Source organism: Daucus carota, chromosome 1 (genome assembly GCF_001625215.2).
Source record: "Daucus carota subsp. sativus chromosome 1, DH1 v3.0, whole genome shotgun sequence".
Taxonomy (NCBI): Eukaryota; Viridiplantae; Streptophyta; class Magnoliopsida; order Apiales; family Apiaceae; genus Daucus; species Daucus carota.
The window spans coordinates 51362227-51383402 of NC_030381.2; the positions used below are offsets into that span (position 1 = coordinate 51362227).

The following is a 21176-nucleotide window of genomic DNA, read 5'->3' on the forward strand; positions in this document are numbered from 1 at the left end:
TAACGAAACCACTGGATAATGGCCCAAAGGCCTAAAACTGGACTCCCAACTTTGGTTGAACTATCATTGTCAAGACCTATGCAACTGCATCACTGTTGATTATGATGCCAGAACTTATTGCCTCGAGTACATATATGCAATAGATTGTGGGCCTAACACTTCTGCTATGTGTGTCCAAGCCTGTAGATTATTCTCTCTGTAACTAGGCTTCAGTTGACTACTCTAAGCAGGCTTCTAATCTTTAAACATCTGAATATACCAAAAATGACACTGGGTTGGCAAAAAGAGAACTATGACCCTATAAAGGAAACTATAGACTGCATAAACATTACACACTGAAAATGAACATATTGCTAAAACCTAAATTAAACTTTTTCTGAAATTTTTATTGTAGTAGGCAACAGCAAAAAGCCATTGCTAAAAAAGAATTTAGAACCATTAACAAGGAAGCAGCAGAAATTTAAAATTATCTATGGAGGCTAAATGGGAATAGCCCATCTACCTATCAAAGTTGATATCTGTTAAAGAAAAAAAGGTAAAAGAAACAAATGTACATAAAAAAGAAGTCCCTAAATCACTATATATTTTCATCTACTTGTGGAAGAAGAGAGATCCTCATACCATAAATGAAAACACCCAGGCACCGAGAACCCTAATAACCACCACAAGTGCAATATGCCTCGAATTGGAGACCTTGCGGAAATTATAGTTTCTTTCATCTAAATCTGGTTAATCTTTGCCGCTGCTCCCAGAACTGAACTATGTAATTATCTTCTGTAGTTAAACCCCCCATTAAAGAAACTGAAGTTAGCAAAGTAAGGCTACGAAGATTTTCGTCAGATGTCAACCAGATCAGTAATCATTACTGTACTATTTTAACGCAACCTGCTCTCTAACCCCCAAAAGGTGGGACCTCTGATCTTAAGTCGCCGTTTAGGCACCATCTCCACTGAAGGCGGTTCCCTTGCAGGCTTCACAATTTCTGAACGAAATCTATCATCTTTCTGGGTTCCAATGTGGCTATTTATGGCTTCTTCATGTGCCATTTTCTTGGATTTAACAGAAATGGGAACCGGAACTCCTTTAGGATACCTATCCCGAGAGGTACTATCATAGGCTTCTTTTGTATGGGTTGCACTAAACCTGGAATCCTGGCCAAAATTTTCTGCCGTAGTACAGCCTAATAAAAGAGCCTGACCACATTCTCCACTAGGTTGATGCTTCTTTAGTCGCTTAAGCCCCTGAGAGAAGCAACAACAATAACATGGTATATTAAATATTATTATATAATAAAATACCAAAAGAATCAGAACCTGCACCAATTTCATAACCAGGTGTGAGGTTGAACCTAACATAATGCATATGTAGGAAAGCATAAGCAAAATGTGTTTAGCTCAATAAGAACACAGGTTATACTTTCACAACAACAGCTTAGATAGAAAATAATTATTAATATTTCAGGGAGAAAAACATATATGCTGCTTGTTCATTTTGGATATGCTTATTTGGCTACCATAGGAGTGCAGGACTGCAAACACAAAACAATAGCTTTCGATATAAATACACCAGTATAGACAAAACAAAACTTGCACATCAATGATGAAAAATGAATGCCTACACTAAAACAATACATCAAATATTTTAAGTAGCAACATGTGTAATAAATACATGGAGATTTTCTGTTTTAAATATAAATTACCTGACGTTCAAAAAGCGGCGAGGGAGATTCATTTAAGTTGATATTATACATCTTTGCAGAAGATCTCCTTTTGACCCTGAATATCTCCGAGTCAGATTCATCATCAGTTGGTTTTACCTTGGAAACACTATTGGACAGTGAGGAGACTGAAGGTTCATGAATGTGAGGTACTTCATCAAATGATGCTGAGGAGCTAAATTTGACATTCCCCTGTATGTGAAATATAGACGATCATTATGTGAAGTGAAGTAGGGTAAGGATGTTGATTTAATTATTATACAATGGCACCAGAGAAATAGATTATTGATCCAAGTCTTACATATTGCTCTGCAGAGAAGTTCTCACTGGGATCCATTAAAGAAAAAGGAGTTGATGCAGCAGATGAAGCCCGAGAAACTGAGACATTCAATACTTGTTTCCTATGATCTTCTATGGCTTTGCACGATGTAGAAAGTGGGGAAGAAACACAATCCAGATCTTCTGTTTGATCATTAGCTTCAGCATATTCCTCACGCAGATCAAATTTTATCTTGCAATAGGGTGTGTATCCATTATCTTCTGCACTTGGAAACATCTTAAAGAGCTGATACATATCATCGCCTTTCCCTAAGTGACGTGTAATTTCATAAATTACAATCTCTTCTTGCTCAAACTGTTTCGCTGCAGCTTCCATATCTGAGATATCCTCCCTTACAAAGAGAATGTGATTGCCACTACAAGGTAAGTCAAGCGACTTGACATCTGAATTGAACCATCAAAAAAACAGAAAATATTAGCAGGACGACTACTAGATAAAACACACTGCATATATCTATCACGATAGAATTTGATAAAGAGTCACATACTGTGGCGAAGGCAAATAGAATGTGGATCTTCACAGTCGCAGCTAAGATATGCTAGATAGCAGTCGCGTTTGCAGATACTGCAGAGAATAGTTCCATAGGGATTAGGAGAAACATCAATGCATGCTCTTGATTCCATTAAGCACCAACGAGCACGATGCTGGAATCGCATCAAAGTTACAAAAGAAGCCTTGATGCTAAGATGAGATACTGAGTCTGTAGAAGAATAATCTGGGTCTTCAATTTCCAAACTCTTGAACAGAATCATTGCTTCTTTGCAGAGCAGCTCCTCATGGGGAATAAGAGGCATCCTATTGAGAACTGCGTACCGACGACTAGCAATTGACCCCAAAGAGAACCAATCACCAGTTGCAAAGTTCACTGCCTCTCCGCAATTAAAGCCTGAAAATTGTAAACGGCAATTAGATATCCCCATAAATAGCGGATGATGACAAGAATGAAAGAGATGTGGAATTTAGATAAATATGCTTGCACACACACATTTGAGGAGGAGTCCACTTTCTATTTCTGGGACCTTGTTAATAGAGATTACACTTTCAAAGGATATTTCAAATATGCTTGTAACTACTACTGAATATAAGAAAGTTGGTATATTGGTTCTTGAATATTTTCAAGTTGTACAGACAGAATGTCTTTAAGTAACCTTTAATTCTTTCAAGTGTATATGAGGTGTTTTGTTCCACTTTTTTTTAATCAAAAACACGCAGAAAATGATATAAAGAAAGAAATAAAATTGGGGGGGGGGGGGGGGATCATACCATGACTAAACCCTGCATGATATGCTCTTGGAAAAGTGATAATGAATTCCCCCGGCTTCTGCACAGCTCTGTAAACAGGTACATCATGTTCAAATAAAATATTTGGAGGAAACATAGTTGTCTTTCCCAGAAGTACGTCAAAAGCTCCATCCTCCCCGTCCGCTGATAGAATGTCATGGGCATAGACATGTTTTCGTACCACTCTTTCGAAATCCAAAGCTGCATGACCAGGAATGCCATACCAAGTTTTTGCTGCCCCACAGTGATGATAATTCATGCTGCAAAATGGAAGGAGAAGAAAATAAGAGATGGTCATCACTCGCATGAGACATAATCTAAAGTTTTATGAACAAATTGTACCTGTACAAATAATGATCTTCCACATGCCAGGCAAACATACTAAATAGCATCCCAATATAGAGCATTGGCTCAGTAACTCCCTAAAATAATCGACATAATGAGAAAAAAAACTGGTAAAAGGTAAGTTGGATTTTGATCTAGATTAAGGAAGTCATCTTGTTACCGGAATTATTGTCTCAAGCAGGCGTAGAGTAGACTTGGGCAACCGAGACAGTTTCTGAAACCAAATCACAACACATAAGCCATCAGCTCATTGATAAAAAAAAAAAAAAAAAAAAAGAAAAAAAGATTTAGTCCCAGGGTAATAAAACTAAAACATAATTTTAACTTCAAGGCTAAGCGAACGAACATAAAAGATCATTATTCCCCACACCGATGTAAACCACTTGTAAAGGAAGCAGGTGGAAAGATATAAAGAGGATGCAGAAAAAAGATTGCATTTAAACTAGATATCTTAATGCAAGTTTAACTTAATTTCCGTTTTTTTTCCTTACCTAAAACATTGCATAGGTTTTATTTATATTACACTAAAGAACTAACATTTAAAGACACATTTGTAGCAAAACAAATGCATTGAGATCAATACCTTTAAGTTCGAATTGCTTCTACCAAGTTGATCGCTTGGAGATGATGAAAATGCACTGCCATCAACATCACATGCATACTCAACACTTTCGGTCTTTCCACACGCTATTTCCCTCCAAAATTCTCTTTCCATATAAGACGGAGGAAGACATCCAGCACTACAATATCGGCGAGAAAAAACCTTGTTCGCCATCTTCTCATAATCACGGAAAGTATAATTCCTGCCGCTCATGAAGAAGGTAACCCTGTCATCTGTATCCCACTCGGCAAGACGCAGAGGCTGCACTCTGGTGGTAAACTTAAAACCTGTATTCTCTTTCATCAACACTATCCCAGCAGGAACAGATGCAATTAGCGGGGAAACGATCTTGCAGATACCTGCACATTTGAGGGGTAGACAAAATCAATAAAATTAGAAGTCAATTTACAAGAGATTTAATTATAATTCAACTATGGATAACATAAAAGTTCTAATGCAGATCTGCCGATGAAAAAAGATCATCAGCAGTCACATTACCCTTTTGCATTGCGGCAAAAGGAAAATCAGAATGAGGATGATTGAATGATACAGTTGTGCAAGCAAAAAATATATAAGCAGAAAACATGGAGTCAATGAATGCTTGAATAGCTAATAAGAGAATTGTTCCAACTTACTATTAATTTATAGCATAATAAACCAATGCATGCTATATTCACTCACTCAATCTTCAAAGATAAAATTGATGCCCATTCAAAAGAACAAAAAGGGTGTCTTCATTGCAGGCAAAAAGCCATTCAATGAGCAGGAATATGTATAAATACAATACAACTCATGGCAAGTACTATATCGCTCAAATTAGTTCAGCTGTTGACTATATAAACATGTGTTGTGTGTCTGTGTGTATTGAGGGCGGAAGCACCATTACCATATTTAGAAGCTTCTGGCGCTATCTTCTGCAGATAAACCAGTGGATCCTCAAATTCCTCTTTACTTGGATGGTAAACAGGACATTCTTCAATTTTATCAACCCACTCAAGATTAGTTGTGTCGAACTTAGCAAAGTTTTGCTTTGAGAAAATGTCACGCCCATTTGAAGCATCTCCTAATCGGGCAACTCCATTTTGTAAACCAGTACGACATGATGAAGAGGCTCTTAAAGCATCTCCCCCACTTCTAGTCATCATATTTCTGACATGTAGTGAACTGTCTGAAGTTTCTAATTTACTTTGCTGAAGCCTCTTCGTCTTGAGAAATTCCAAATTAGCCTCCCTTGAGAAGCACGCCCTTCCTTCAACCTATAACAAGAAATCAAGCAAAAGTTTTACAAAACCGAAAAACTTTTTCATATTAGGAAACAGTCAATGCACACTGCATCATAAAACGGTAAAAGAAAATAGTTACTACAATATGCATATTGAGGTAAACCTAGTGAATAGATTCTATGGATGTAGTAACACACAACAAGCAACAACAATTTCAACATATTCTTACATAAGAAAATTTTGTCGTTTTTCGACCACGTTAATTCCCAATCGCTACATGGAAAGATATCGTAATAAGTCATGCACATATAAACGTATAAGAGGAACCCTACACCTACACTCTGCATAAAAAGAAATCGTTGTTTTCCAAACATGATTTGCAACATGGATGAATAGTTCCAGGTTCAAATAACACAGAGCAACAAGACTTCCATAATAATCCACAATTAAAAAAAACCTAAATCTTCTACGCCAAACAGTAAAACAAGCAAACACAAACACTTTCGTCATTATTTTAGTGCATTACTTGACCATTTTATGGATGAATAGAGAAGAAAATAGATGTAGCTACATATTATGAAGAGCACATCGGAACACTACATTCTTATCCGATCACACAAAGATCTGTAAATCAAAACCACTGTAAATCCAACAACATTCATGTAATTAAACTCAAATACTCATTAAACTTTCCCAACTATTCTTTTTGTTTCCATAAGCCACAATTCTCGAAAATCAAAAAATGATGCAGCAACATTAAAAAAAAAAAAACTCCAATTACAAACACAACTCTGGTCCAGAAATTTCAGAAAAACACCCACCGTACCAATTATAGAATCATATTATTGAGTTTAAACAGGACAAATAATTGACTCAAAATTGCAATCAAATTCAGTGGTCAGCGTGTGTGCATATAAACAGTGTTATCACATACTTGGTCCACATACATAATTTCATTGACCTACACAAAAATTACATTATCCGGAAACAATATAACCGGATTCATCCACCGGAAGTATGAACCTATATGACCAAAACCAGATTAACAAATACTTACAACATAAGAATCACACAAAATTCACAGATAAAATTATACACAATCACAAATCAAACAATTAATAAATCAAAAACAAATTCAACAAAATTCGAGATCCAAATCACAAATAACAAACACAACAAACTCATTCAACAGGTATGGAACATATAGATACACACATACACACATATACATACAATTATGTAAATATAGAGAGAATTTACACCATATCATTCCAAGCAGCTCCGCTATTCGCCACGTTCGCAACCTACAAACCACGAAAATCAGCTGGAGATCACGATCTCATTCACAAAACACCGAGATAACACAATCAAACTCACTACATTATCAAACAAAACAACGTGCTCAAAGATCGGGCGATTCAACTCACCGAGTCACGACGACCGCGCCGGAAAATCAACGAACTTTATCGGAACAACACTACGAGTGCGCGAAGCTGTAAACGGAATCGCCGGAGATTTTTCGCCGGCAAAACAAGGCGTTTTCCGGCGAGGAAACGGCGGAGGCAAGCGAGAATTTCGATGTGTGTATTGTGTGTGTATAGGTGAGAGAGAGAGGAAGAGAGAGAAATCCAAAACCGAAAAAAGAAGAAAGTGAGAGATAATATATAGGGTCCCCTTTAAGTACTGTAGTGAAGTTGTTATTTATTAATATTCCGTAATTGTAATAATTTATTTGGGGGAATTAATTATTAAATAATTAATGAAATAATGGAGAGGGGTAAAGAAAGTGTGAAGGGGTGAGAGAGTGGTGGTTGTTGAACCAAACGCTGCCTTGCCGGCCTTCGATAAGCGTGGTTCGGTGTTGGTTCGTGTTGGGGTGCAACTTGGTGTAAATATTCAATTATTTTTTAATTATATCATTTATTCCATATTTATTAGTGTTTATTTAAAAATTTGTTAAAATTTTGAGGGAATAAATCAACTTAAATTATGAATTTGTATTGCACCTCAAAATTAATCGGTTTATTCAAGATTTGTTGGAAGTTTATTGAATTTTTTTAATAAATTAAATATTTGCAATCTAAGCAGATTATAATTTATAAATTAATTAAAAATTAATCGAAGAATTTTGAACTTTTTAACAGTGAAAAAGTTTTAGAATGCTAGCTTAAAGAAATAATTTATTAAAAATTATTAGTACCTCTTTGTTAATAGTATAGAGCCGTTTAAACAGGGTAAAAAGGAAAGATTAACAAATTAAAGGGGAAATTGTGAACAAAGTAATTGTTAAGTCAAAAATTAAGAACAACTGTTGCATAATTAGAGGATATAAAATGTGTTTCAATCTCTTCTCCAATTGGTTGAATTTGCCTTTACACTTTCTAGAAATTGGTTGGCCTAATCATTATACTAGTAGCTTTGCTCGGGTTATTCTGTTTAGACTCCGTCAACTACTAGTCTATGAGTCTTAATTAACGTGTGAGGTGCCATGTAATTAAATTTTAGATTTTATTTAAATATTTTTTTCTTTTCTGTCGCTGTCAAAAACTTTGAAAATTCTTATTCCCCTCTTTTTCCGTATAGCAGGGGCTCTTGTTTTGTAGGGCATGTTTGGTGAATTTGTTAGTCAAGGCGGTTGATTTTTTTACAGGATGTTAGTCGATAGAAACATTGGATTTGCTAGCTTAATTTACTTAAAAATCAAAATAAATTTTAGAAAGTTTATGTGAATTGCACACACTTTAATTTAGTTTAAACAAAAATATACTAGTCATTTTGGGTTAATAGCATATTATCAAATAATCAAATAATTTGTAAATTAACATATAACAATATATTTGTGACATAATATTTATATAGATATATTTTAAAATTATATATACGTTTTTGATAAACTTCACTTCAATCTTATCCCGTTATCCACAGGGACGTTACGTTATCTTGAACTGTCCGCCGATGTTTTGAGTCGCTGTTTACGACCGGTGCCAATGGTTTTAGGATCAGTTTCATAGTCACTTGTCTGCGTTTAAGTTCTAACTGACACGTATATTTTATGACATACATATACTTTAACGGGTTGTCTAACCTGTGCCCTCAGGGCACAGGTTAACCTGTCATAATTACTCTCTTTTTCTGCAACTTGGACTCTCTCTCTTCTCTTTTTTTTCACCTAACATTAATTATACTTTTTTGATTGTTGTGTTTTATTCTTTAACCATTTAAGTAATGTATTTGACTTTACTGTTTTTACGTATTATATTCTAAAAAATAGTATTCTTAAAGTATACACAAGTTATAATATTATTAAATAATAATTATATATTTACTTTTGATTTATTTTTCAAATTTTTTTATTTATAATAAAGTATAATTTATTTTAAAAAATGTCAACATAAAATAATTTTTTAATCAAATTTTATATGACAATTTTTAATTAATTTCGTCCCACAAATAATAATGAGGCCCCCCCTGCATATACATTAATTTTCTAATTAAAATCATCCAATTTGATATTTAATAAAAAAAATTAGTTAGAAGGTTATTTTAATTAGAAAATTAATGTATATGCAGGGGGGGCTCGTTATTATTTGTGGGATGAAATTAATTAAAAGTTGTCATATAAAATTTGATAAAAAATTAGTTTATGTTGACATTTTTTAAAATAATATTACATTTTGTTATAAATATAAAATTTTGAAAGATAAATCAGAAGTGAATATATAGTTAGTATTTAATAAAATTTAATTGTTTATAATTTTTAAACAATATTTTTTTGAATATAATTTGTAAAAAGAGTAAAGCATGTGGTTAAAAAAGAAAACACAACAATCAAGAAATATTAATTGATTGTTTCACTTGAAAAAGGAGAGACAAAGGTAGTTGTTGACTTGTTGCAGAAAAAGAGAGCAATTATGACAGGTTAACCTGTGCCCTGAGGGCACAGGATAGACAACCCGATACTTTAATGTGAGACTTGCATGTGCCAGATAAGCACTCTGTTTTTAGGACTAATTCTCGTACAGACAAAAACACCCTCACCAGAAATGTAAAATCACGTGAATGCCTTCTTTTTGCAGATTATCGGCTAAGGTGGTACAACTCTCGTTGGCGGTTGGGTTGGTCCACCACCTAACCTCTTTATTTCACTCTCCAACTTCTTAAATTATGGATACATACATAAATGTCATGTAAAAAGTAAGAAAGAGATGGTTTGGTATTTTTCATATTTAAAATGGTTCAACATGGTTAAATTTATAAACTAATAAATGTAGCTAGCACTCCCATTCTTTCCTGAATTCTTTATTTTAAAGAACGAGACTTGATATATATTTTAAAAACTTTGTAAGATTCTGGCAAAAAAAAAAACTTTGTAAGATACAAGTTCAAAAATTATTTCAATTTTTTAACGATGTTTAATTTTTAAATTTATATAAAATCTAGAATTAAATTATAAAACTATATTTTATATGTATCTTAAAATATATATGTCAAATAATCATCAATATACTTATATAAAGGAGAAATATGGGAATGTAGGTAGCGTCTCTCCGATATCTCCATTCTACTTTTCTAATTTTCTGAAATTTTTGGATGAAACACGGGCGTTTAGGTGGCATTTCTCCAATAGCTCCGTTCTACTTTTCTAAATTTTTTGGATAAAAAATATCAAAAATAAAAATTATGTTTTTCAGTTTTGGATATATTAAAAAGAAAGATATAGGACGGATTGAGGGTTACTATCTTTACTTAGAGTTACAAATTCTATTTAACTATTTATTTAAATTTAAACATATATATATATATATATGCTCACGTTATATCCATGAGCATCACATAATGAACAATAATTGTTCTTGCAAGTATGATCGGAGGTCGTCTTTCGGGGATTTTTCATCTTAAAACAAAAATATTAATTTATTAAGTTTTCTTTATTAAAAATATTTACATATCTTATGAATATTTTCAAAGTATAATAATTTCCTTTTCTAAAATATATTAAAATACATAACCTTTTACATGATTTAAATTTTTTAAGCTTCTAAAACCATTACATGTCATCTTTTCATCATATTTTTACATTTTGAATGTAATTATGTAGTAAATATAATATAATTATAAAAGATTACTTGTTAAAATTAATGTTCCGATTCAAAATATAAAGAAGTACATCTTTTTTTCAAGTGAAAAATTAGGTTGTGATTTATACTCTCTCTGTCCTATTTAATTGTATAAGCTATTTTTTGGCATTTTTTAAGGTTCTCTTAAAATATACTCCCTCCGTCCCCCTCAATTGTTTACATTGGAGGGGGACACGGAGACCAAGACAATGTATGAAAAATGAGTAAAGTTAGATGAAAAGTGGGTAAAGTGGTGAGACCTATCAATATTTAATAATAGATTTGAGATAGTGGAGGAAAATAGTGGATGTAATAGTAGTTTTTATTGTTAAATATGAGATAGTGGGGGAAGATAGTGGGTGTAATGATGAGAAAAACTTACTATTTATGGTAATGTAAAGAAATGAGAAGGACATCCCAAAATAGTAACTGTAAACAAATGAGAGAGACAGAGGGAGTAGTCTCATAATATATTTTTAATTTTGTTTTTCTAAATAAAAGTTTGATGTCTAAATTTTTATTTAAGAAAAACATTATAAAAAATATTTTAAAACTATATATAATAAAAATTTCGAAATGTGTGTAATTAATGTACGTATATTATTGACGGAACAGAGGGACCGGGACGTAGGGAGTAATATAAATTGTTGCTTCCTTGTAATTCCAGTTCATGACAACTTGTAATTTGTAATTGTGACTTGCAAACAATCACGTTAAATATAACTTTATAAAACAATAGTGCACTCCATCGTGAATAAGCAAGAAGTAACCTGTGGATCGTGCCTTGTGACAATAATTTTCGCTGATTGTAAGAGAAATAACAAGATCTTGAAATGGATTTGGGTGTGGCCCATCAAATGATTAATGATGTTACGGAAAGTTTCTTATCTTGTGCAGGTAAAGAGCATACAGGACTTGACTACCCTTGTGGCTGTCTTGAAAGTTTGAGATTGACATTTGGTTACTATTAATTTTATGAAAACATATTTTTCTCCTTATCAAAATTAGGACTACTTTCGTCCCTTTTTATTTGTCATTTTGACTTTTTACACGTAATTTAAAGTGATTAAAGAACATGCTTCTACTTATTATTTTTAATTTTTTTTTTGAATTAAAATTTATAGTTTATATTTTCATTCACAAAAAGAAAATTTTAAAAATAATAAGCGGAATTATGTTTTTTACTCACCTTAAGTTCCGTGCAAAAAGTCAAAGTGACAAATAAAAAGAGACGGAGGTAGTAATATTTTAATACAATATTTAATCCAATTTAATATTGTAACAAACTAATAATGATGATATAAAGTTTAATATGTCGTACTCTTCACTCCTATCTATATGTTCATATTTGGGTTGAACATGGAGGTTAAAAAATTAAGTAAAATAAAAACAAAAAAATTAAGAAAAGTGAGAATAGTGGTGAGATTGATTGATATTTAATGTGTAAAATAGATATAGTAGAGAAAAATATTTAGTTTAGTTAATTTTTATATTTATAAAATTATATTTGATAAGTTTTGATGTGTAAAGAATTGAATGGAAAATAAAAAGAAAAGTGTAAAGAAATAGTTGAGATGGATGGAGTAGTTAATTCGATTCGAGCGGAGTTTAGTGGAGTTGAAGTTAAATATATGTTTGGTAAGTTTTGAGATGTAAAAAATAGATTAGAATTTTTTTTTGAAAACAAGAATGTAAAGAAATGATTGAAACAGAGGAAGTGGTTAATTTTGCTTCCAACTGATCGAGTTCTGCGAAGTTGAAGTTAAATATCTGTACTATACAACTAAAGCCGACATTAAAAATTTGGTCGGTCGGTATTTGGACCGAATTATAAGTCTATTTGTATAATCAATTATCTTTTTTATTTAACTTTTTTATATTTTCTGACAAAAAAACTCAATTTTCTAAAGGTAACATTAGACAACATAACAACTACTCTTTTTAACTAAAACACATTATTTTTTTCATATTCCAAACTAAAAAATCAATTTTTTAAAAATAACACATGCAACGAACATATAAAAAAGATAATATAATTATTAATATACAACTGATGATATGTTTCAACTAAATACATTAATGTTATTCTTAATTATTCCATTATCACTTTTAAAGTAATATTAGAGGTCTATACTATCAATTTATTATATGCTATATTATATATTATTGTTCCATTAAAACTGTAATATTAATAATTTTATTGGTCGGTTGAGTTTTATCAGCCGGTCGGTATGATTTTACGTGTCTCCTTAATATATAATATGTTCTTATAAATCTTTTATTATCAATGAGCCAAATTTTTTAAAAATTCGATCTGTTTGATCGTTTGTACTTGAATCAAATTTAAAATATAGACGATAAAATTACATATGTTATAAATCACCCGTGCATGACAAAAGTAATATTATAGATCTATACTATCTATTTATACTATATTATACTATATATTATTATTTAAAATTCACCTCCTAATTATATGTAACTAATATCATTTATTGACAACACTTAATTCTATTTCATTTTCAATTTTTGAATATGAAAAGACCAGTTCCAATTTAAATCTAACGAAATTGAATTTAAAAATATCCGAGTGTAAGTCTAAATTTTATTAAATCCGCCCCTCATTAATTTTTTTTTAAGTGAGGCTATTTATTGAAACATCTGCACGCATGCTTGCGCATTTGTGGCATAGCGGCTGATATAAATGATGATAAGGATAAGTGGAGGTATTTTGCATTATTGGAATCAAAAAATTAATACAACTATCCATAAAAAATATGAGCACATGAAGGATTGACTTTTAGCATCTAGTGTTTCAATATATGATTGTCAAATCTGACATATATGTTCGTATAAATTGATTAGATTGTTAAGAATAAAGGTGTTACCCAGAAATATTGATGTAATATGTTATTAATGATTTTTTATTTTTAATAATAATTGATGATAATATAATTACATTATAAACTATTGTTCAATATTACATATCGAGGTGGGTCGAAACATAAGACTTAAACTAACATTACTTGTCCGTTAAACTAAAGTTGTATACCAGGTTTTGAAAGAAATGGTATCTAATCAAATAAGAGCGTCTCCAACGGTGTTGGTTATAATCGTTGGCTAAATTAGACCCGTAACACATTATGTAAAATTTGTTGAACCTGTAAGACATTTTGCTTCAATGGTACTGACTATATTGGTTGGCTATAATTTAAAAATAGTATGTTATTAATATTTTAAATGGTTAAAATAGAATATATCAGTTCAATATAGTAATAAATGGTGTACAATCTTCCTACAGACCTGTAGAGGTTCGACAAATTTAGTCATCCATAGAAGGTGGGTTAAATTTATAGACAACAACTGAGCATGGTTGGAGTTGAGTTTTTGGAGCTATTGGCTAAATTTTTTTATTTTAGGTATGCCATCTCACATTTTAGCCAAGGGTTTTAAATGGTTGGAGATGCTCTAAGATTTAGAAATAAGATGCTCCTTGTGTTTTAGTTAGGAATCAATATATTTTAGTTAAAAAGACTAAAAGAAAAGTTGATATGTTGTCCAATATTAATTTTTGTAAATTGAGTTTTTATAGTTAGAAGATATAAAAAAATATAATAATTTTAGTAAAAAGGATAATTGATTATATAAATACGCTCATAATTCGATGTAAGTACCGACCGACCGATCAATCTAATTATTAATGTTTCCACTTTAATAGCATAGTATATATAGATAGTACAAATGCGTTAACGGTCATGAATTCTATCATACTTATCGAGGGTGATTCTGTAAAAATAAACCTAACTCAACATTTTAATATTTTATATGTTTCACTACGAAACGGATACTCCCTCTGTGCCTCTCATTTTTTTACAGTTATTATTTTGGGATGTCCCTCTCATTTCTTTACGTTACTATAAATAGTAAGTTTTTCTCATCATTACACCCACTATCTTCCTCCACTATCTCATATTTAACAATAAAAACTACTATTACACCCACTACTTTCCTTCACTATCTCAATTCTATTATTAAATATTGATAGGCCCCACCACTTTACCCACTTTTCATCTAACTTTAATCATTTTTCATACATTGTCTTGGTCTCCGTGTCCCCCTCCGATGTAAACAATTGAGGGGGACGGAGGGAGTAATTATCATCCTCGAACTTAAGTCCAACACTTCACTTGAAATGCAACCAAAACGGTACCTTAGTTTCAAAGCTGCAAGTTTATGCCGTCTCGCAAGTGTGTATATTCTGTCAAAATCGTATAATGAAGGCTTAAAACAAAATATATACACCCATGAACATACGTAGGTGACATTGCAAGTGTATGATTCTTGAGGTATCTTATTGAAAGAGCCACAAGTCACAACTGTTCCATTAAACAAACTAAGACACTAAAGAAGCAAGAGTTATTTTAACATTTAATCATGTTGCCTTATCATAACTATCTTACCAACTAACCCATTCTATCCACATATAAAACTTTATAATAAATCCAACCAATCAACACCACCACCCATAACAGAAACACTATACAATTGCCCCAAATGTGATAGTTCAACTACATTCTTGAAAGCACATATTAAAGTAAGCCTGTATTATATACAACCCAACCAACAAGGCAACAAGTGTTTTTTATGAATCATGGCTAGAATTATTTTTTAAGTTTGTTTAGATGAGAATCATGAACTTCTGCTTCCAAGTTGCATACAGTATACACATAAGCGATACCAATCCAGATCTAAGCATAAGTATCTAGAGTTTTCGGTTTAAAAAAATAAAGTACCAAGCATTTGTGTTTAGACAATTTTGAATAAATGTAAAAATACATCTTTGTTTTCGTAATGAGCTACTCGTATAAACTAATTTTAAGTTAATAATATGCTACTCCATCCGTTCTAATAAGTTGTTTACATTTTTGTCAATAGCATCGAAACACAGTGTCTTACAAATTCGACATATAATATATTACAGGTCTAATTTAACCGATCATTATAACTAATCCCGTTGAGAACGTACTCCCAAAATAATTCGTTGTTTTCGTAAAAACAGGCCGGACCAAACATCCCCCTGCATTGACCACATTAATTTTATGATCCAAAAGGAGCATTTCCGTCATAAAAGTTCAAATACTTTAATACTTATGCTCGCATGAAAACAAATAGGATCTAATTTTCATAATGATGAGAATATGGAGTAATCAAGTCACACAAGCGAGATTAAAGTGAAGTTAATTGGAATTGCTTGTAAAATGATCATAATACAATAGTACATGATAACTATAGTGTACAAGTTTATCAAGCAAAGTGAGGGGCTATCAAGATAATGACTGGTCACCGTTTTAAAACATATAATTGAATTGATGAATTGTCTCCATTTTTCAGGAATGTGGGTGACTATCCTAACCAGATTTAACATGCAAGAACATATCATCCAATAAAATTGTTGGAGAATACAATATTGAAATTTCACTTTCTTGTCGAATATTAGAGTGAACTTGTTTCACTTAAAAAACTAGTATGACCGTCAAAAATCAGAAATATAAAAAACAAACTAAACAGGATAAACCAGGGACAATGAAAAGACTTGTGATAGATACTTGCTGATCAATTTGGGTCAGCCTGTTTGTCACTAATGTCAGCTGCCACTAGTCATTTTCACAATCATGGAAACATCGGATAAAGCAATTATTATAAACAATCAAGCCTTACATCCACCACTTAAATGTCTAAGTATCATGCATGCATTTTTGCAGATTACACTTTCACGGATCTTGATTAGTTTTATTTAAATTCGGAGACCATCCCGTATCTTTTTTACAAATTTCAGAATATGATAAAAAATATAATTTCAGACATCAACGAGCTAATTATATCTCGGTGTGTGTTGTATTTCGAAAGGTAGTAGATTATAAGATCCTTTCGGAAGTTATTTGTGACTGCTAACAATTATAATACTCCCTCCCCGTCCAGTTATTTTTATACAGTTTCCTCTTTGAGATGTTCCATCATTTCTATGCATTCCTACAATAGCAACTTTTAATAATGTAAAATACTATTACACCAACTACTTTCTTCCACTATCTTCATTTTATAATACTAATATAAACACTATTACACCCGCTATTTTCCTCCACTATCACAAATACAAATGGGTCCCGCCACTTTACCCACTTTCATCTAACTTTACTCATTTTTTACATTTTTTCTTGGTCTTCGTGTCTACACCAAATGTATACTCCCTTCGTCCCACTAGATTCTTTACAGTTTCCTCTTTTTGAACGTCTCACTCATTTCTCTACATCACAAAACTTTCTTAAAATAGTTAATGGGTCCCACCACTTTCCTGCTTTTTCTTCCTTTTCACACTACTTTTATTCCACTATCTCTTTTTTATATATTAAAAATCAACAGGTAGGGGTGGCAATTTCGGGTTACGGGTCATGTTCGTGTTAGCAATCGGGTCGATTTCGGGTCAAGCTAAAATCACTTAAAATTGAATAAAACTGAAAATTGAAGTTATTAGAAATGAAATTCTAATTTCAGGCCAATCGGGTGATTTTCGGGTCACTTTCGGATTTTTGTCTCAGTAAATCGGGTTTCGAGTTGGATCGGGTTCGTGTTGGGTTTCGGGTCATGTCTGATATTGCCACCCCTAGATCCCACCATTTCACCCACTTTTCTTCCTCTTTCCCATTACTTTATACATATTTCTTAATCTCCGTGCCCAAACTCAATGTAAAGAATTGAGAGGGACGGAGGGAGTATAACTTATTGGGACGAAGGGAGTAATGAGTATAAACATTTTTCTTAGTATTCTGCAAAAAAGAGGCAGAAACTGAATTTAAAAGTTCATATATTTAGTAAACTTCAAAATTATAATTATTTCAATTTTTTTGCACGTAATTCTAAACATAAAAAATATATCATTCATTAATTTAAAAAATTCTTATTTTTCTTGAATAAAAAAACATATTTTTAACAGTTTTTTTTCTAACATTGTCTGACACATATTTTAAGTTGCATATGATTATATGAAATATAACTTTAGAATTTATTTTAAATTTTTTATATGAATATTTATTTAATAAATTTTTGTTTCAAAATAAAAGTTTAACCTAATTTAATATTATATTTTATAAAAATATTAAAATACGTGTTGAACCCGGAGACAAACTACCCAGCATACAGCAGGAGTTTATATATACTAGCTTATAGCCCGTGCAAGGCACGGGAGCTTTTTAATTATTTATAAATTTCTTAAATATATTTTAAATGGTGTGAAGAAATTTAATTTATAAATAATAAATTAAAATTTTCAATAAAATAAAATTCGAAATTATAATTTGTTTGTAAGTTAGAATTGTGGTAAATACATCATCAAGCCCATTAATGGTTTCAAATCAGTGTTACAGAAATCGGGAATCGGACCTAATCGGTTGAGCTACCGATTCAAGGATTAATCGGAAATCGGGGATTAATCGGAAGGATTAATCGGAGTTAAAATCGGGTTTATTTTAATATTAAAATATTACTTAATATTTAGTTATTATTATATTAGTTATTTAGTAACTAATATATTTACTATATTCATAAACTCTATAATTATTCATATTTAAAGTAATATAGTATTTTAATTTTAATAATTTATCACATATATTTCGATTATGAAATATATATAAGGATTAATCGGATTTCAAAAATCGGATCGGTGGCCAACCTTGCAGAGGATTAATCGGGGATTTATCGGTTAAATCGGGGATTTTTAGAACACTGTTTCAAATAAACTATTTTAATGAAGCCATTCTTTTTCTCGTATGTACCCTGCCAAAGTATTAAATTCTTTTTATCAAATTTTAATATATTTTGAGTGGAATACGTTATTGCCAACTCTTATTAGATTATATTTATAAATGTATTTTATATTAGAATTATTATAGTGTGATTTAAATAGCCCGCAAGGGTTGGTTTAGCTGGTTACCTCTTGGTCACAGGTTCGACTCCCAAAGGATGGATTAACGCTATTGCGTGATCCGAAGGGTAGCTGTTGCAGGTTCCTAGGTTACAAAAAAATAAAAAAATATATAATGTGATTTAAATATTTTTCAAAAAAATTATATGGTTCTAAATTAAAATTGATAAACATAATTTGTTGTGATTTAAATATTTTTCAAAAAATTTATATGGTTCTAAATTAAAATTGATAAGCATAATTTGTTTTTGAATTAAGAAAAGGAATCATAAACATGCAATAAGAAGGTAGAATCTATTTTGGATTAAGAAAAAGTTTTTGTATTTGCTAATCACATAAATCCGGCTTATTAATTTTAAAATATATTATAAAAAAATTGTGACGGTGAGATTTATATGATTCTACGAATAAAACTGGTAGAAAATATTTATTTGGGATTAAAAAAATCATATACACGTGAAAGACAGAATTTGTTTTGGATTCAGAAAAGGAATTATAAATATGCAAGGTGATATCAGTTGCCTAGAACAGAAGTTGATTTTCCAATCTAACGGTGCTTATTTGTTCAATATAAGATCCAACGGATGATAAGCTTTTGGACCAGAGGACCATGCGACCAAATTATCTCCCTTACGCTTATTATATATAAGTATATAATATATAAGAGGAAAAAGAGGATAAGAGAACAAAAAAGGGCAAGCACACAAGATACCAAAATGCATGGTAGGCGCTCAATGGAATAGGAAAAGAGACAGGAGCCACCATGTTGCTAAATCGGCCGATCCATGACCACATCTTTCATTTCGCATCACCACAACCGAGTATATACTTTGATCATCATACATATTTATCTTTTCAATGTACATATATCAAGCTAGCTACTAGAACTTTTAGCCACGCGATTCTATACTTTCTCCACCGCCTTACAATGTGAATATGTTCTACCCCTCCTCGATCGATTAGTTGACATGAAGATATATATCGAAACGTGGTGATTTAAGAGATGATGTTTATTCAGTTGGTCAATACTAATCTCTCCCTTTCACAATCCCCATAAAATTTGTTTCATTGTACACACATCATTCGCCTAACAAAACAAATCAAGTTGTTATCAATCCATTCAACCCCAAAGCTCTGCAGCGCGTACAAGAGATAGTAAAGAGCGTCCCAATGATGTGACAAAAATAGTGAAATTTAATACGGAATTCAAAATTTATACATTAAATAGACCAGAATGAGAACTTTTTTTTTTTTGTCATAAAAACGGTTGTATTAAACCAAGATCGAAAGTTACAAATACGGATGGACAGAGTTTCCTTCGTTCAAGAAGGTATATCATCTAACCGAAAGTATGTAAATATTCCGAAAGTTTAGATAACATAGCTTTTAAAATCAGAAGAGATAACCCACAAAACAAGGGCCTCGTTAAAACCCCTCAACAGTAAAACCCTGTGAGAAAAAAACTCAAGGAGGAAAAAGAGTGCCTACAAAAATTACATCGATTATCAAACAGATGAAAAATAGATGTCTTATTTAATCTTTTCTATCTATGTTTGTAGCTCAACTGTCTTGTACATCAAAATTCGCGTCTTCTCGGAAGCAGCCTAAATAAATAATTCTTAAAATCTTTTTCAAACATCCTGAAAATAAGACAAAACAGAATGAAATGAATATGAGCGAATTTGAAAAAAATTAAAATAAAGACATAAACGAGCCAACATTATGGCACTTAAATGCCTCTATGGGCCAATAGTGCCCCAATTATGGTCGCCATAAATGTTACTAAAAATCTTAATTAAGAATAATTAATATTCTTAATTAAGGCACAATTATCGCCAAATTTGCACCCTTCTTCCCCACCCCTTCTGGATCTCTCCATAACCACCATAGATGTGATTTTGTTAGGCAAGAAGCTCCTACATCCATAACAAATAGCAATACCAGAACAAAACAAATATATATAGATATGGATGAATATCAATATATAAAGAATAACTAATACTAATATTGATTAAAAAATTCATGACAAAAACAACTAAGAGACATTTCTAATAAAACAGTGCAAGAGAATCAATAAGACAGTTCATCCAACATTAATAACCAACATCTATTCACACTTGCATGAAGAATAAATCACACAAGTAACTCGTATACAACAAATTTGGGTTAAATACTAGATTCAATCGAATTAATAACGTAACAAACCACTTAGGGTTTTTGGAACCCCTCACCTGAGCCATGGTCGGGTCTCACATGGACTTATCTGTATCATCCCTTCAAAGAGATGATAATCCAGCTACAGAACCAAATTAAGCCTGGAACGAGTTGTTGGCACCGAGTTATGAGTTCACCCAGTGAGTTGAGCATCAACAAAATCAACAAGTGCAGGAATTCAAGTTAACAGATCCAAATTCTTTAGATCTGGAGAGAAGAATCGAAGACAAGAGCGGCGACGACGCATCCAACGGCAGCAAGCGACGGCGAGAGAGATCCGGCGGAGGACATCGGAGATGGCGTCGGTGCGAGAGACTCTTCGGCGACAGTGGATCCGATGGGAGAGAAGACGACGGCGAT

At 31.9% G+C, this 21176-nt stretch overlaps 1 protein-coding gene across 2 annotated transcripts; it reads right to left on the reverse strand.

The window, feature by feature from the left end:
* Window positions 1-348: 348 nt before the first annotated feature.
* On the reverse strand, window positions 349-7160 carry LOC108212996 (lysine-specific demethylase JMJ13-like). 2 transcript variants are annotated; one of them, XM_017384746.2, is made up of 11 exons: window positions 6935-7160; window positions 6770-6811; window positions 5171-5540; window positions 4267-4643; window positions 3844-3897; window positions 3681-3760; window positions 3321-3598; window positions 2545-2943; window positions 2019-2440; window positions 1700-1909; window positions 349-1241 (listed from the first exon to the last, which is right to left on the reverse strand). In XM_017384746.2, exons 2-11 carry the CDS (start codon window positions 6770-6772, stop codon window positions 876-878), a joined length of 2559 nt encoding a protein of 852 aa, XP_017240235.1. In that variant the 5' UTR covers window positions 6773-6811; window positions 6935-7160; the 3' UTR covers window positions 349-875. The 2 variants fall into 2 exon arrangements, with proteins under 2 accessions (XP_017240235.1, XP_017240315.1); XM_017384826.2 differs by having other exon boundaries at window positions 6741-6811; window positions 6935-7074.
* Between the last annotated feature and the right edge of the window lie 14016 nt (window positions 7161-21176).

Excerpts from the sequence above, each read along its gene's own strand:
- LOC108212996 (XM_017384746.2), bottom strand. Across the intron at positions 3,761-3,843 it reads TGCTTGAGACAATAATTCCG|GGAGTTACTGAGCCAATGCT; the intron begins GTAACAAGATGA and ends CGATTATTTTAG. Across the intron at positions 3,599-3,680 it reads GAAGATCATTATTTGTACAG|CATGAATTATCATCACTGTG; the intron begins GTACAATTTGTT and ends TCCATTTTGCAG.